Genomic DNA, 16429 nt, shown 5'->3' on the forward strand with positions numbered 1-16429 from the left:
TAACCCGCCTGGCTGGCCAGTTATTCCAGGGTCACGGAGAGGCACCACCTGAAAGGCAAGGGCTGATGAGAGGCAGGAGGCTAAGCTTATTTTGTCAAAGCCTCCGTTTATTAGGGTCATGGTTACAGCTTATATAGCCCCTGAATAGCTTGGGGGGCTGGGGCACGGGATCTTGCCACGTGGTCCACAGGGTCTGAGAGGTTACGATGGGTCGGGTCACGATTCCTTGGTCGGGCAGTCACAAGGTGACACACCTAGTTGCCTAGATAGTTTGGAATGTGAGGCAGGTTCCGCTAGCAGATAACTCTATTAACAGTTAATTTGGGTGTGGGATAGGCTTGGTCAATAAGACTATTCTCAATACAATTGAGAAGTAGAGCTCTCTGCAAAAACTCCTCACGGAGGTGCTTCCTGTAAATTTTGGGGGGACACGGCTCCTGACAGAGAGGTGCTCAGTGAATGTTCAATTGAATGAAAATTCAGTGCTGCTACCAACTCTATCCTAGACCTATGACTGCCTAAGATACATCACTGCCAGAAAGAATCCAAGAAGTCACAAGAAAAGGTTATCCTTAGGGAACTGATGTCTGGCCTTCATATGAACAGATTTAGAAAACACAATATCAGTGAATTGTACTTACCCAAGGGATCTTGATCTTCTCTCTCTCTCTCTCTCTCTCTCTCTCTCTCTCTCTCTCTCTCCCTTCCATCCCTCCTTCATATGTGTGAGGGTGTATACAAGTATACATACATGTATATATGCGTTTATAGACCAGAAGGCAACCTTGGGGTGCCATTCCTCCTCAGGCACCATCATCTTGTATTTTGAGTCAGGGTCTCTCATTAGAAGCTGGGAGTCCACTGATAAGGCTAAGGCTAGACTAGGCTGTCTGGCCAGCAAGCTCCAAGGATTCGCCAGTCTCTTTGTCCTATCACTGGGTTTGCAGATGTGCTGTAAAGCCTGGCTTTATTTATTTAGATTTAATTTACATGTGTGAGTGTTTTGCCCTCATGTATGTATGTGTACTATATGAGTGCCTGGTGTCCTTGAAGATCAAAAGAGAGTATCAGATCTCCTGGAACTGAAGTTATGGATGGTTGTGAGCTGGCAACCCAACCCAAGTCCTCTGCAACAACAGGACATGGAGAATAGAGAAGCCTGGCTGTTCATATGGACGCTGGGGATCAAACTCAGGTCCTTGTGCTTGTGTGTTTGTGTGTTTGCACAGCAAGCACTTTCCCAACTGAGCTATATCTCTTCAGTTCCTCCTCCCTCCCTCTCTTCCTCTTCCTCCTCATTTTTTGAGACAGGGTCTTACTGTGAAAACCATACTGCCCTCAATCTTAGAGCAATGCTCTTACTTCTGCATCCAGAGTGCTAGGACTAAAAGTATGAATCATCATACCTGGGTACAAGGGATCCCCCCCTGGTGTGGGACAATTCTATATTCTGTCAATTATATATATATTTTTTTGGTTTTTCGATATTTTAAATAAATGCTGATTGGCTGGGAGCCAGGCAGGAAGTATAGGCAGAAAACCAGACAGGAAATAGAGGCAGGGCAAAGGGTCAGGAGTATTCTGGGAAGGAGGAAGCCCATTCTGCCTGCCCGAGTCCTTCCCAGATCACTAAAGAAGCAGGATGTGACCTGACCCGCTGAAAAAGGTACTGAGCCATGTGGCTAACATAGGTAAGAATAATGGGTTAATATAAGATATAAGGGTTAATAAGAAGCCTGAGCTAATAGGCCAATCAGTTTATAAATTATGTAGACCTCTGTGTAATTTCTTTAGGGGTTACTGGCTGTGGGAACTGGGCAGGACAGAAACCCCAACAAGCAGGCCCTTGTGTTACACCCCCCTCTTCTTTCCACAGCAAGTATGAGCACTTTCTCTGTGCTTGGCATTTGTGGACATTGAGGGCACATGCATCCCATGGCCCATCCTTGCCCTCACTACCACAGGAAGTCCAGAATTCATAACAGGAGCACTTGTGACACTCTGCCTGGGGCTGGTGCTTCCTGGAAGGGAAATTCAAGTTACTCCTTTTCTCTAGGCAGATACACATTACCCAAACACTCATGTCAGACATAAAAAGTGAAAAAAAAAAAAGAAAGAAAAAAACCCCCACAGTTTCTTATTAGCCACAGAATAGAACTATATCAGCCTACACAGCTAGCCTGATGCAATTTGATGAGAAGTTCAAAAGGAGGTAGGTAGGGTGGTGCATGGCTTTAACACCAGCGCATGGGAGGCTGAGACAAATTGATCTCTACAAGTTTGAGGCCACCTTGATCTACATATCTAGTTCCAGGACAGACAACCAGGACTGTACAGTGAAATCCTGTCTTTAAAAAAAGAAAAGACAAAGCCAAATGATAAGTGTACTTTTTATGTGTGTGTGTCTGTGTCTGTTTGTTAGTATGACCCTTGGAGGTCAAAAGAGGGTGTCTAATGCCCTGGAGCTGCACTCACAGGTAACTGTGAGCTGCAGGGGTCGGGTGGGGTGGTTTCTAGAAACCTAACCAGTCCTCTACAAGAGCAGCAAGCGCTCTTAACTACTGAGCCATCTCTCCAGCTCCGACCCCCAAAGAAAAACAAAACAAAGTCTTCAGAAAAAATGGAGCCACATAAAGGTCATAGCTGCAGTCCTCAGTAAGCCTAGAGAGACCCTGTAATTCCGAGGAGCCATTGGCTCCTGTGGCCTTGGCCCTATTGTCAAGCAAATTTACAGACTTGGTGCTTAAAAAGAAATACTTCCTGTTTAGCGAAGGTGAAAACAATGTAGACAATGTGGGTGGAGGAGTACCCCTTAAAGCTGGGTGTGGTGGCACACACCTTTAATTTCACTAGCACTCAGTAGGCAAAGGTAGGCAGATCCCTGTGAGTTTGAGGCCTGTGTGGTCTGCAACGGGAGTTCCAAGACAGAGCTACGTAGAGAAAACCTGTCTCAAAACAAACAAACGATTTAAAAATAAAGACCTGAAGCAATATTTTAGGCCTGTAATTTGAGCTGTCAGTAGACTAGATTTGCTTGCAGTCCAAAGCCAGCCTTAGCCACATAAGTGAAAAAAACAGAGGCCATGAATTTGAAGGAGAGTGAATGACAAGGAATATATGGGAGGGTTTGGAAGGAGGAAAGACAAGAGAGAAATGTAATTAAATTATAATCTCAATGGGATGGACAGATGGTTCAGCAGTTCAGAGCAGTGGTCGCTCTTCCAGAGGACCAGGGTTCAATTCCCAACACCCACATGCCACATCACAACTGTCTGTTACTCCAATTCCAAAGGATCTGCAAAACACCACTGCACATGAAATAAAAAAATCATAATCTCAAAAATAAAAAAGGAGGAGCTGGGTGGCGAACACTTTTAATCCCAGCATTTAGAAGGCAGAAGCAGGTGGATGTCTGTGAGTTTGCGGTCAGCTTAGTCTACAGAGTAAGTTACAGGACAGCTAGGGCAACATAGAGAAACCTTGACTCAAAAAAAAAAAAAAAAAACAAAAAACAAAAAACCAACAAACAACAAATCAAGTCAAGTGGGAGGTGAACCTGACAGAAGCTATATTTCCCTGAAGCTTTAAAGGTTGCATATTTATTTCTGCTACAGTATATTCTCTTTTTTTTTTTTTGCCAGGTCTCGAGAAGTTACTTTATAATATAATTTTTGCTACAGTATAATTCTTTTTTTTTTTTTTTTTTGATTTTTCGAGACAGGGTTTCTCTGTGGTTTTGGTTCCTGTCCTGGAACTAGCTCTTGTAGACCAGGCTGGCCTCGAACTCACAGAGATCCGCCTGCCTCTGCCTCCCGAGTGCTGGAATTAAAGGCGTGCGCCACCACCGCCTGGCTACAGTGTAATTCTTTGTTCAGTGTGTGTGTGTGTGTGTGTGTGTGTGTTTGTGGTTCTCTCTCTCTCTCTCTCTCTCTCTCTCTCTCTCTCTCTCTATGTATGTATGTGTTTGAGACGGGGTCTCACTGTTGTAGACCTAGTTGGCCTGGAATTTGCTATGTAGCTATCCATTAGACCAGGCTAGCCTTTAATGCACCACCATGCTTGGCCCGGAAGTAACTAGGTAGCCAAGGATGAGCCTAAATCTGATTCTACCTTTGCCTCCTAAATGCTGGGATTACAGGCATTTGTCATCATGCCTAGTTGACACACTCAATACCTAAAATAAGAAATAAAAATATTATTAAATCTCACCACTCAGGAAAAAATATTAACATATCGAGGAGTAACTTTCTTTTCTTTTTTTTCTGTTTGTGTTTTTTGTTTTTTGAGACAGGGTCTCTCTATGTAGTCCTGTCTGTTCTGAAGCTCACTATGTATACCAGGCTGCCCTAGAACTCACAGAGATCTGCCTATTCCTCCTGGCTCGCTGGGATTAAAGTTGTGTGTCACCACGTCAGGCTTATTTTTTGTTTGTTTATTTATTTATTTGGTTTTTCAAGACAAGGTTTTGTAATAGCTCTGTGTAATAGCTCTGGCTGTCCTGGAACTTGCTCTGTAACCAGGCTGACCTTGAACTCACAGAGACTGCCTTTGCCTCTCAAAGGCGTGCCCAATCACTGCTCAACCATTTCTTTTGCTTCTCAAGACAGGGTCCAACTATGCAGTCCTGGCTGGCCTGGAACTCACTATGTAGGCCAGACTAGTCTCGAACTCACAGAGATGCACCTGCCTCTGTTTCCTGAGTGCTGGTCCTAAAGGCTTGCACCACCATGCCAGGCTGTGTATTTTTCTGACATCTGTTATAAATAAATTAAAATGCTGTTCTGTATTAATGAGATCTTTTTTTCCTAAGTCAAAACATGTTTGTAATTTAATAGTTATTGATTACTGGTTATTCTATTATACTATATTTTAATTATTATACTATAACTTATCTACAGTGCATTTTGTCACTCAAAGCTATGGAGTACTACTAATCTATTCTAAGTCTTGCTCAGACAGTTTTCCTTGTAGAAGATGAGAGATGGTATATAGAGTCTGGCTGTCAGTTCTTGTCATTCACCATCTGTGTCTTGAACAATGCTTTTGTTTCGAAATCTAAAACGTGGACTAAGGTATCTGAATAATGGTACTTCCCCAAATTAAAAATAATAACTAAGCCGGGCGGTGGTGGCGCAGGCCTTTAATCCCAGCACTCGGGAGGCAGAGGCAGGCGGATCTCTGGGAGTTCGAGGCCAGCCTGGGCTACAAAGGGAGTTCCAGGACAGGCTCCAAAGCTAGAGAAACCCTGTCTCGAAACCCCCCCCAAAAAATTAACATTAAGAATTTTCTCAATCGAACTGAGTTGTACTGTTGTTCAGAGGTTGGTTAAGTGCTAGTGCAGAATACATGAGACCCTTGGTTTGATCACAAGTACCATAAAACAAACAAACAAAAAAAGAAAAAGCAATGGAAACCCCTAAACAAACATCAATAACAAATCCATCACTGCTTTGCCCTAAGAATTTGCTAAACTGAAGTTTCCTAAGTTATTAAATCTTGGCTCCTGCTATCATTGTTTTGTGTTCAATTGTAGGAAAAGTATATTTGCACAGATTTTTATAAAGAATTATTTTTTAAAGCATTTGGATTTCACGATGGTCTGTGACTTCTAGATGCTAGGCTACTGAAGGTCTGGTTCTATCAGATAAGAACAGGGACTATTTCTGTGGGAGGACCTTCTCCATCATGTCAAGGAAAATAAGGGTTTCAGTAAACCAAGTTCACTGACATTTTTAACTAGTAAAATGTATGGTGGAGAAAGCAAGAAACATTCCACACGAATTAATCTTGGACTCAGTGTGGAGAACTGTGCTGGAAGTCAGAGCAGTTCAGCCAAGGTGAACAGGCCTCCAGCCCAAAGGAACTCTGGACAGTTAACCCGTGGTGAGAACTCTGGTAGAAAAACTGTACTTTGGGCAAGTGTCCAATGTCTCAAATTCTGAGATTACACGTCCCACCTCGAAAACAGCAAAGTTAGAGTCCTTTATTCACAAATCATTTCTAAAGAAGAGCAACAAAAGCAGAAACACAAAAAAATGTCTCTGGTTCTATTCTTTCTCAAACTCTGGAGTATTTTAAAACTTTTCTTGTAGGTTAATAGTGACTACCTTCCGGTACCGCGACATTGTCCCTCAAAAACTACAAGCCCCAGTAGGCTGTACACGCGGAGCAGCGGGTACTTTTCCCCAGGACGCCCCTATCCAGATCCCTGGCTGAACGCTGTTGCCGCATAGCCTTCTGGATCTTGTAGTCTACTCCCTTTTCCTGTCCGCGCAGACTCGAGCGGCCTCTGTCTGCCCTTCGGCCCTAACCGAAGCCCAGCCCAGAATTCGACGTTCCCCACCCCCATCAAGTTGCCTTCTCTCTGGAGCCAACCTCCTCCGGTCACGTGGAGAACTCTCACTATGCGATTGGCTGGGGTGTGAAGGGGGCGGGGCCGAAGCCCCTGCGAGGTTCCGTGCCCCTGGTCCAGCCGCTTGTTTGGCTGCTGCCGTCACCTCATGGCGACTCCGGTTGAGGAGGCAGCGCGGGGAAGAGACGGCGGTACTGAGGAGGCTGTTGAGGGCGAACGGGAAGAGCGGCCACGCAGTCCCAGGCAGAAGGTCAGTGGAGGGGATGCCTTAGTTGGGGTTGGGTCGCGGGAATGATTGGGTTAGCTTTTTCGGGGTTTACCTCTTCACTTACCCCCCTTTACCTTTAGCCGCGGGACGAACATCCGGCCCCTTTCCCTCAGAGGGGTGACGATAGTTGGGAGCAGGTGCGGGTGTGAGACTAAAATGGATCGGGTGGGAAAGGACTACAGTTGGGACTTGGGGGCACTCGGCGGTAGGGGATTGAGGGAGGGCAGGATAGACCCGGGGCAAGGAGGGCGAAGGGGTGCTAGGCTGGGGCGCTTCAGGTATGACAGCCACGTGCGGCCGGTGCTGCCCCGGAGCGTCAGGTGTTCTCTCAGCCCGTGTGGTCACTGTGCGCTGGGACTCCCCTGCCCATGGAGGCGGTGGGGTGGGGTGGGGGAGGCTCCCCGGGGTCCAGGATTGCCCTCTCGGCCACCAGCAGGTGCGTAGGGCGCGCTGCGGGGTGCTCCCCGGCCTCGGAGCTGAGGCTGTTGCGCAGTAAGATAACAGCGCGGGAGCTGGGGCTGCGCTTCGCCCCTTCCCCCCTCCCCCCCCAACTTTACCTCCCCCCGCCAGTGCGCGGGCGGCTACGCAGGGGACGCTGCGGGGCTCCCAAGACCCACAGCCGGGGCTTGGTCTCTGGGCATCACCGACTTGCCTTGCGTGTGAGGCTGAGGATGAGAAGGTGATGCTGGGGAAAGAGCATCATCGTCTGGTAGCAGTCTCCTCATTCCTGCTACTACCCTCTCTTTCTTTTCTTTCTTTTTAATTTGCTAAGTGGAAACTTGAGTGCCTCCTGGGCTTGGGTTTTGGTCTTTTCTTAATCTAGGAGAAGAGCTGGACCGTTTGTTCCCCCTTGCCTTACTTGACTCGTGTCAAGGAGTTTTCAGTGTCTCCCTGGATACAGGAAAATCGAGATCTCTTTCAGAATGGGAGAATTCCACTTGTTCTGGAGCTCAGTGGGTGGAGTTTTGACAACGATTGCACAACGAATAGGGTACAGGGCTTTCGGGCCCCAGGAACTGAGAACTGGGGTGTATGGTACTGGAAAGGTGGAAATCCCATCCTTTTTCTTTGCAGGAGAACATACCGAAACCGCTCAACTTGTTGGACACCCTGCTTGACCACTGAGGGCTATTTAATATTACTTAATTATGTATTTGACTAATCTTAAAAACCACTCCTGTATGAAGTTACGAAATAATATTTTTCTAATGCGATTCATGAACTTCAAAAGGGAGAACAAAGGTCTGGTTTACATTTGAGCAATGTCAAGAATTGGCTTTTGGGGGCATGTCCTTTTCTCCCTCACTTTTTTGGTTAAAATGGATTCTCACCCTGTAGCAGGCTGACCCCAATTGACTATGTACCCCAGGCTTGTCTTGGACTTGAGACAATCCTCTTCTCTTGCCTCGGTTTCCTGAGTGCTGAGATTACAGCTGTGAGCCACCACTCTGGCCTTTGGTGCTTTTCTCTCTAAGTTCAAGTATTTTCATGCTATTCTGCCTCTCATAAAAAAAGGATCTGCTGCTTGAAGGACTGGAAAAGAAGCTGTGGCCCAACATTTCTTTTGGGATTCAACACTGTCACTTTGGACATTTATTCCCTGAGGGTGGGGAGCCAATCTCAGTGTTTGATTTCATAGGTTCCCCAGGGGAGAGCTCTGATAAAAAGCCACTGCAATTGAGGACATAAGTTCCCTTTTATGCCACTGGAATAAGGACAAAAAGTCATTGAATTAGGAAGTAAGGTTTAATCAACTAGTATTTTCAACTATGAGGATAAGAGGTAATGACTCTCTGAATCCAGAACGCTGGTTAATAGCTGATATATGAATGGTCTTATATGTTTATTGTCTTATTTTTACTTTGTATATCTTTGCTCATGCTTTTCTGGGAATCTTTCTTTTGTTTTCTTTTCTTTTTTTGGGGGGGGGGGGTTTCGAGACAGGGTTTCTCTGTGGTTTTGGAGCCTGTCCTGGAACTAGCTCTTGTAGACCAGGCTGGTCTCGAACTCACAGAGATCCGCCTGCCTCTTTTCTTTTGTTTTCTATCTGACTATAAAATGGAATAGAAATTAACATTATTTTTGAATTTTCAGTTCAAAATTGGATGAACATCTTGTGTCTGTAAAATTAATTTTTAGTTGCTCACTTATGATCTTCAATTTATTGATTCTAGGTTAGTAACCTGAGAAAAACTCCTTTTTTCTAACTTACCCTCTATACTTTTGTTTTTCAGGAATCAGAAATAATATTACACAAATTCAGTTGTTTTTAAAATACTGGAGGAATTGAAAAACATGACTTGTTATCATTTGGTTATATTATAGGACCTGAAATGAAGAAAACTGGAGATGGGCTCTGTTGGTTCCTGGTTCAAATCATCTGCGTAGTCACTGATTTTTCTTTTTTCTTTTTTTTTTTTTTTTTTTGGTTTTTCAAGACAGGGTTTCTCTGTGGCTTTGGAGCCTGTCCTGGAACTAGCTCTTGTAGACCAGGCTGGTCTCGAACTCACAGAGATCCGCCTGCCTCTGCCTCCCAAGTGCTGGGATTAAAGGCGTGCGCCACCACCGCCCGGCAGTCACTGATTTTTCTGAGGCAGTGGCTGACCTCTCAAGTACTATACAAGTGGCATTACTACACCCACTTTTAAAAAAGAGACAGAATCTTGCCACGTTCATCTGGGTGGCCTTGAACTCTTGGACTCAAGTGCCTAGTCACTCTTAACCTGCTCAGTTAATTATAACATGGTTTCATAACTATATTCCTTTGAGTGGGCTCTTGGGGTGACTTATTCTAAAGGTAACATTGCAGTATATGTCTACGTGTCATTTAAGGAATTGTCTTAAAACTGCTGGTATTATAGACACTAACCATGTTACTATCTTATTTTTTTAATACTAGGGATTGAGTAGTGGAGATTACAGTCTGTACCACTGGGACCAACTACAATTTGTTAAAGTTAAATAAAGTTTTAAATTTCTCTTTTTCAGTTATACTAGCCAGATTTCAAGTATTCCAGTAAAAGTATTTCAGTAATTAATATGGCTATGGTGCAGTTTCCGGGTTTTTTGTTTGTTTTATTACTTTTTTTCTTTTGGTTCCCTCTCTTCCCCCCAACAAGGTTTCACTGTAGCTTTGGAGCCTGTCCTGGAACTAGCTCTTGCAGACCAGGCTGGTCTTGAACTCACAGAGATCCACCTTTCTCTCCCTCCTGAATGCTGGGATTAAAGGCGTGCGCCACCACCACCCGGCTGTTTTCTTAGTTTTTTAAAGCCAGAGTTTTACTGTATATCCTATGTTAACCTGGAACTCATTATGTAGCCCATGGTAGCCTCAAATTTGCAGTTGTCCTTTTGCCTCAATTTTACTAGTACTGGAATTACAGGTGTGAGCCACTACACCTGGCTCCAAGATATTGTCATCATTGTGTAAAGTTCTGTTATACATCATTGATCTAAGAAACTAGGTATACATTATTAAATATTACAGGCATTTCTTAAGTTTACTCATATTCCTATTTCATAAAGTTGATCATAAAAAATATCAAGACACTTAAGCGGTTTATAAACTTACAGAAAAATTGAGCAGAAAGTAGAGTTCTCCTATTTCTGCTCACACATATCCCATCCCCTTATTTAGATGTTGCAGCAATGTGTTACAATTTGTTACAATTGTTCAAGCAACATAGATACATTATTACTGACTAAGCCCATAGTTTACATGGTTCAATGATGTTCTACAATGTATAAATTTTGACAAGTATATAATAACATATATCCAGAGTAGCCTGTGCTTCACCTAGTCATTCTTCCCAGCTGATTTTTTTTCTTTTAGTTGGATGATATTTATTTAGGTGTGTGTGTCAGTCATATTATATGTGTGGTGGTCAGAAGACATTTACCACAGGGATGCCTAGGAATCAAACTTGGGTTGGCAGCAAGTGCCTTATCCACTAAACTATTTTGCCAGTTTCTGGTGTGTTGTTTTTTGAGATAGTATTTCATTGTGAAGCCCAGGCTGCCCTCAAATATACTGATCCTCCTACCTTAGCCTTCTGAATGCTGAGATTACAGGCATGTGCCACCATGCTATGTCAACTTGTCACTGTATGTGTGTATTTATTGCAAGACAGGGACTCACTGTGTAGCCTAGAGTGTGCTACCAAACTGGTCAATTAACTGTCTCCATAGTTTCGTCTTTTCTGAATGTTTCAGTGTTTTTGTTTTTATCAGAAGTTTTGCCTTTGGGAATGTTAAAAGATGATTTGACTTGGGACAAGAGAGATGCTTCAGCCATTAAGAGCACAACTGCTTTTGTTAGAGAGAGGACCAGAGTTTAATTCCTAGCACCCATATCGGGTGGTTTACAACTGCTGATAACTCCAGTTTCAGGAAACTAATGCCTCGGGCCTCCATGGACACCTGCACATACCCACACACATACACATAAACCCTGTCTCGAAAAATCAAAAAAATAAAAAAGTAAAAATAAAAATATTTACAATTTTTAACTATTACTAAACTTGTTTTTAGATCTGTAAATCCTTTTAAAGACAAAAAGTATATGATACTTGGATTCACCTTACCAAAACCTTACATTTATGTAGTGTCGTGTCATTTTATAGCACGTTTGCAAATACATTAACTCAGATGCTGTAGAGAAGGTTGGGCAGCTACCATTGCTCTCATTTACTGATGACACACTGCTAGGTAAGGTCAGGTGATTTGCCCAAGGGATAAAGCTAAGTTTGGAACCCAGTGCCCTTTCATCTATACTATGGTAATAAGTAGTATAGTAGTGGGTAAATAGTATAGGTTCTAGAGTCAAGACTCTTGGCTCTCTGCCACTTAATAACCTTGTAACCCTGGGCACATTTCTCAGGCTACAAGCCTCAGTTGCATCGCCCGGAAAGTGGGAATGCTGCTGTGCACACCATATTAGGATTATTGTGAGGAATGACTTGATGTGACAGTGGACGTAGTGTAGGGCATATAAAATTTTATATGATTTAGAAGGAATAATATATGGAAGATCAGATTCTCTTGCTTTTAGGGTGCTATTAATTTTGTAATCCACCTTCTAGGCTTTGTATTTTCTTCCCTTCCCAGAATCTCTGTGGTAAAGCAGTGAGAGTTGGGCATGAGTATATATAGTTCAGGAAGGAATCATTTTTATTAATTTTGATTTTTTTTCTCCATTTGTGAAGTTGAACTTCACTTTTCTGGCAAAGATATTAATAAGTAAAGTGATCTAGTTACATTATTTTAGCTATTGCTAAGGTTTCATTAAAAACATTATTAATTGTATGCATGTGTGTAGGTATGTGCATGAGAATGTGGGGGCTAGTAGAGGGCATTGAATTCTCTGGAGCTGGAGTTACAGGCAGTTGTGAGAATCCTGACATGGTGCTGAGATCGGAACACAGATTTTTCTGCAAGAGCAGCAAGTTCTCATAGCTGTTGAACCATTTCTCTGACCCCTAAGCTTTCATGTTTTTAATGGGAGACCTATTAAAAAACCTAGGTCTACAGGAGAAGCTACAATGGGAACATATAGATAAAGGCAGTACTTCCTTTTAGTAATCTTCACATTTTCATATTATAATGAATGCAATATTCATTTGTGTTTCTTTCTTCCCTTTTTTTTCGCTTTGAGACAAGGTCCCACTGTGTATTCCCTCCAGGTTGCTCTCAAACTTGTGATCCCCCAATCTTAGCTGCCAGAATACTGGGATTGCAGTTGTACACTACCATACCTGACTGGAAGGTAGCTTATATGTCATTTTGTGTATCATTTATTAGCCTTGACTGGAGAAATTTTATGTAGGAAACATAAAATCTACGTGAAATAGAATATATATATATTTGCTTTTGTATGGTCACCTTTTTCCATTTCTAGGGATAGAACACAGGGTCTTTGCATACTAGTTAAATGCTCTACCACTGGACCCATATCTCTCAGCCCCTTTTGGATTCTTTACAAGATTCATTAAAATAGATTTTTTTCAAGTAGGTAGTACTCAAATTTTATATATTTTTTTAATTTTTTTTTTGATTTTTCAAGACAGGGGTTTCTCTGTTTAGCTCTGGCTGTCCTGGAACTAGCTCTTTTAGATCAGGTTGGCCTCAGACTCACAGAGATCCACCTCCCTCTGCCTTCTGAGTTCTGGGATTAAAGGCTTGCGCCACCACCACCTGTTTTCAAATTTTATATTTAAAAAAACCGAATTTTATATTTTTCAGAGAGTTAAATTTCAAAGGAAAGAATTTGATCAAAATTTACTGATTTCATATACTATTAGATATATTGAATGTTCATACATTTTAATATCTGAGCTCTGCAAAGTAGGTGGTATCACTTTTTAAAAAAAATCTCTTTATTTGATATATAATCTTTAATATTAGCAATTCATATTCTCATTTATATTTTGTCTTAACTGAATTTTGTTCAAATATTTTTCCTTTCATTTTATTTTTAAATTTTTATATATTTCATCATTAAAAAATCTTGCAAGTGAAAAAAATCAATAACTAAAATGACCAAATCCAAGTGAACTTCTTTTTTTTTATATTTATTTATTTATTTATTATATATGCAATATTCTGTCTGTGTATATGCCTGAAGGCCAGAAGAGGGCACCAGACCCCATTACAGATGGTTGTGAGCCACCAATGTGGTTGCTGGGAATTGAACTCGGGACCTTTGGAAGAGCAGGCAATGCTCTTAACCTCTGAGCTATCACTCCAGCCCTCCAAGTGAACTTCTATACAATCAGAATAGGCATTTGGAACAGAAGCTGTGGAGCTTCATGCTAAATTGTGTACTTATCCACCACCAAAACCAAAAAGCCCCCAACAGAATTAGAACTAGAAAAACAATTAGCTTTATAGCCTCTTTCTTAACTCATGTCCATTACCTGCATTCAGTCCATTTTTATATTTAGCCTTTCTTGTTTTTGTTTCTTCATGTACATTTATTTACGTATGATTGGCTACATTCTTCATATGAGAGAACATACGTTTTTTTTTTCTTTCTGAGAGTGTGCGAACTTAATGTACTTTTTAAATTAATTTATTTTCATGATTTCTGTTCTGATATTTGTTTTTCAAAATAAAGTTTCTATATAGCTTTAGCTGTCCTGGAACTTGCTATGAATACTTGACCTGACCTCTGGCTGACCTTGAACTCAGAGAGACCCATGTGCTTTCTGTAAATTTTTTAACTTCATTTTTCTTTAGAGCTAGGTTGCATTCCATTCTTTTATATATACCAAGTTTTTGTTCCAGTCATCTGTTGTCTTCACTACTAGGTTGATACCAAGTTTTTTGCTATAGTGAATAAAGCAGCAATAAACATGGTGGGTGCAAATAATCTACAAATTGATTTCCACAGTGACAGTATTAATTTTTACCCCACAGCATTTACTATCTACTCACAACTGACCTGGGAGTGGTGGCGTATGCAGAGGCATGCAGATCTCTCAGTTGCAGACCAGCCTGTCTACATAGTGAGTTCCAGGACAGCCAGAACTGCATAGTAAGACCCTGTCTCAAAAAATAAAACACAAAAATATACTCACACTTGGATTATACACATACATACATACTTATACATGCACACATATATGTGTATATGAGACTATATCTATATATACCTATATACATACATACACACCCGCACACACACATATATATGAGACAGTATATTTTAACGATTCAGTTTATTTCCTTGTTGAAATTCTGTTTCTCCTTGCAACTACTTAAATTTTATTAGGTGTGAGAAAGGTACATGAAATGATCAGTGTTGTACTATGTTGTCGAAATAATTTTTTTTTTGAGACAGAGTTCCTCTGTGTAGCTTTGGAGCCTGTCCTGGAACTTGCTCTGTAGACCAGCTGGCCTCGAACTCACAGAGATACGCCTGCTTCTGCCTCCTGAGTGTTGGGATTAAAGGTGTGTACCACCACTGCCTGACCCATCAAAATAATTTTTACTAGAATTTATTGGGTTTTTTGTTTGTTTGTTTTGGGACAGGGTTTTTCTGTGTAGTCTTGGTTCTGGAACTCACTGTAGACCAGGCTAGCCTCGAACTCTCAGAGATCTTCCTGCCTCTGGCTCCCAAGTGCTGAGATTAGAGGCATATGCCACCACTTCCCAGCTAAATTTATTGTTTTGAGTGTTGATTTCTATGTTGTGTTTTCAAAAGTTCTACAAAATAACCTTTATTATCCCCTCTGTGATTAATAATTACTTGTAACATTTAAATATTTTCATCTATTTTCTTTATTCATTGAAAAGTCAAAGTAGAATGGTGAGAAAGATAGGCAGTAGTTTAGAAACACTTTTTCTGACCCCTACCATGGCACCTTCTCCCTTTTGTTGAAACAGAGTCCGACAGTAACCCAGGCTATCGGTAAACTCAGTATGTACCCTGGTTGACCTTAATTTTGTGGCACTCCCGCTTTAGCTTCCCAAGTGCTGTGATTATAGGGGTGAGTGTCTACACTCTGTTAACAAGCACATTTCTCTAAGTATTTATTGGACTGAAGTATAGGCCATGTTAAAAGTGAAAATGTATGTCCAGGCAGTGGTGACACACAGGCAGGCAGATCTCTGCGAGTTCAAGGTCAGCCTGGTCTATAGTGCTAGTTCCAGGACAGCCAAAGCTACACAAAACGAAACCCTGACTTGAAAAACAAACAAACAAAAAAGTTAATATATGTTTTTTAAAAACTTATTGTGTGTATATAGTATGTGTGCAAGTAATTTTTGCCATGACATGAATGTGGATATCATAGGACAGACAGTTTGTAGAGTTGGTTCTCTCCACTTTTATAAATATTCCAGGCATCTAACTCAGATTGTTAGGCTTTGAGGCAAGTGCCTATACCCACTGGACCATCCCACAAGCCTCACATATGTTTTGTAGAATATATCCTTTATTCTAAAAAAAGTTATTATTACTGGGAGGGAGGGTCTCACTATGTAGGCCAGCCTCAAACTCACAGAGATCCACTTGCCTTTGCCTCTTGAGTGCTGGGATTAAAGGTGTGCATCACCATGCCCAGCTTAATTTATTTATTTTCTTATTAAGTAATTTATTTTATGTGTACATGTGTCCAGTGCTCTCAGAGGCCAGAAGTGGGCATCAGACCCCTGTAACTGGAATTAATATTTATGAGCTGCCTTGTGGGTGCTAGGAATCAAATCTCGGTCCTCTGTGAGAGCAACCAGTGCTCTTAAAAAGTTCTGCTGTGGAATAGGAATGTATATTCATTATATGTGATTTTACAACTAATAGAAGGAAGGTATTGTATACTCACACCATACAGGTAAGGAAATTGAGAATCTGACCTCCTTATGGCCACATAAACAGAGGTGAGTGATATATTTAGAACTTGGGCTTTTTGTGCTCAACAGTCCTTGTTTATATTCCATGTAACTTGGTGGTCTTCCCAACCTATTTTGAGAGAGTCTTACGGAAGTCAGGCTACTGTCAACCTTGCTGTATAGCAGAAGATGGCCTTATTAAACTCCTGATATTCCTACATTTATCTCCCATCTGCCAAGATTTCAAGTATTGCCATGCCTGACTCTTGTGCTTAACACATTTTTTTGAAGATTTAAAAAAAAAAGTTGGGCCGGGCGGTGGTGGCGCACGCCTTTAATCCCAGCACTTGGGAGGCAGAGGCAGGCAGATCTCTGTGAGTTCGAGACTAGCCTGGTCTACAAGAGCTAGTTCCAGGACAGGCTCCAAAACCACAGAGAAACCCTGTCTCGAAAAACCAAAAAAAAAAAAAAAAAAAGTTGGC

At 41.8% G+C, this 16429-nt stretch overlaps 1 protein-coding gene across 1 annotated transcript in view; it reads left to right on the plus strand.

The window, feature by feature from the left end:
• The first annotated feature begins 6468 nt into the window (after positions 1–6468).
• Positions 6469–16429, plus strand: part of Txlng (taxilin gamma) — a 52933-nt gene continuing 42972 nt past the window's right edge. Inside the window, exon 1 of the mRNA XM_057759059.1 lies at positions 6469–6602. Within this exon, the coding sequence (XP_057615042.1) occupies positions 6501–6602 (102 nt within the window). The 5' untranslated portion in view covers positions 6469–6500. The remainder of the gene's footprint in view (positions 6603–16429) is intronic.

Source organism: Chionomys nivalis, chromosome X (genome assembly GCF_950005125.1).
Source record: "Chionomys nivalis chromosome X, mChiNiv1.1, whole genome shotgun sequence".
Classification (NCBI taxonomy): Eukaryota; Metazoa; Chordata; class Mammalia; order Rodentia; family Cricetidae; genus Chionomys; species Chionomys nivalis.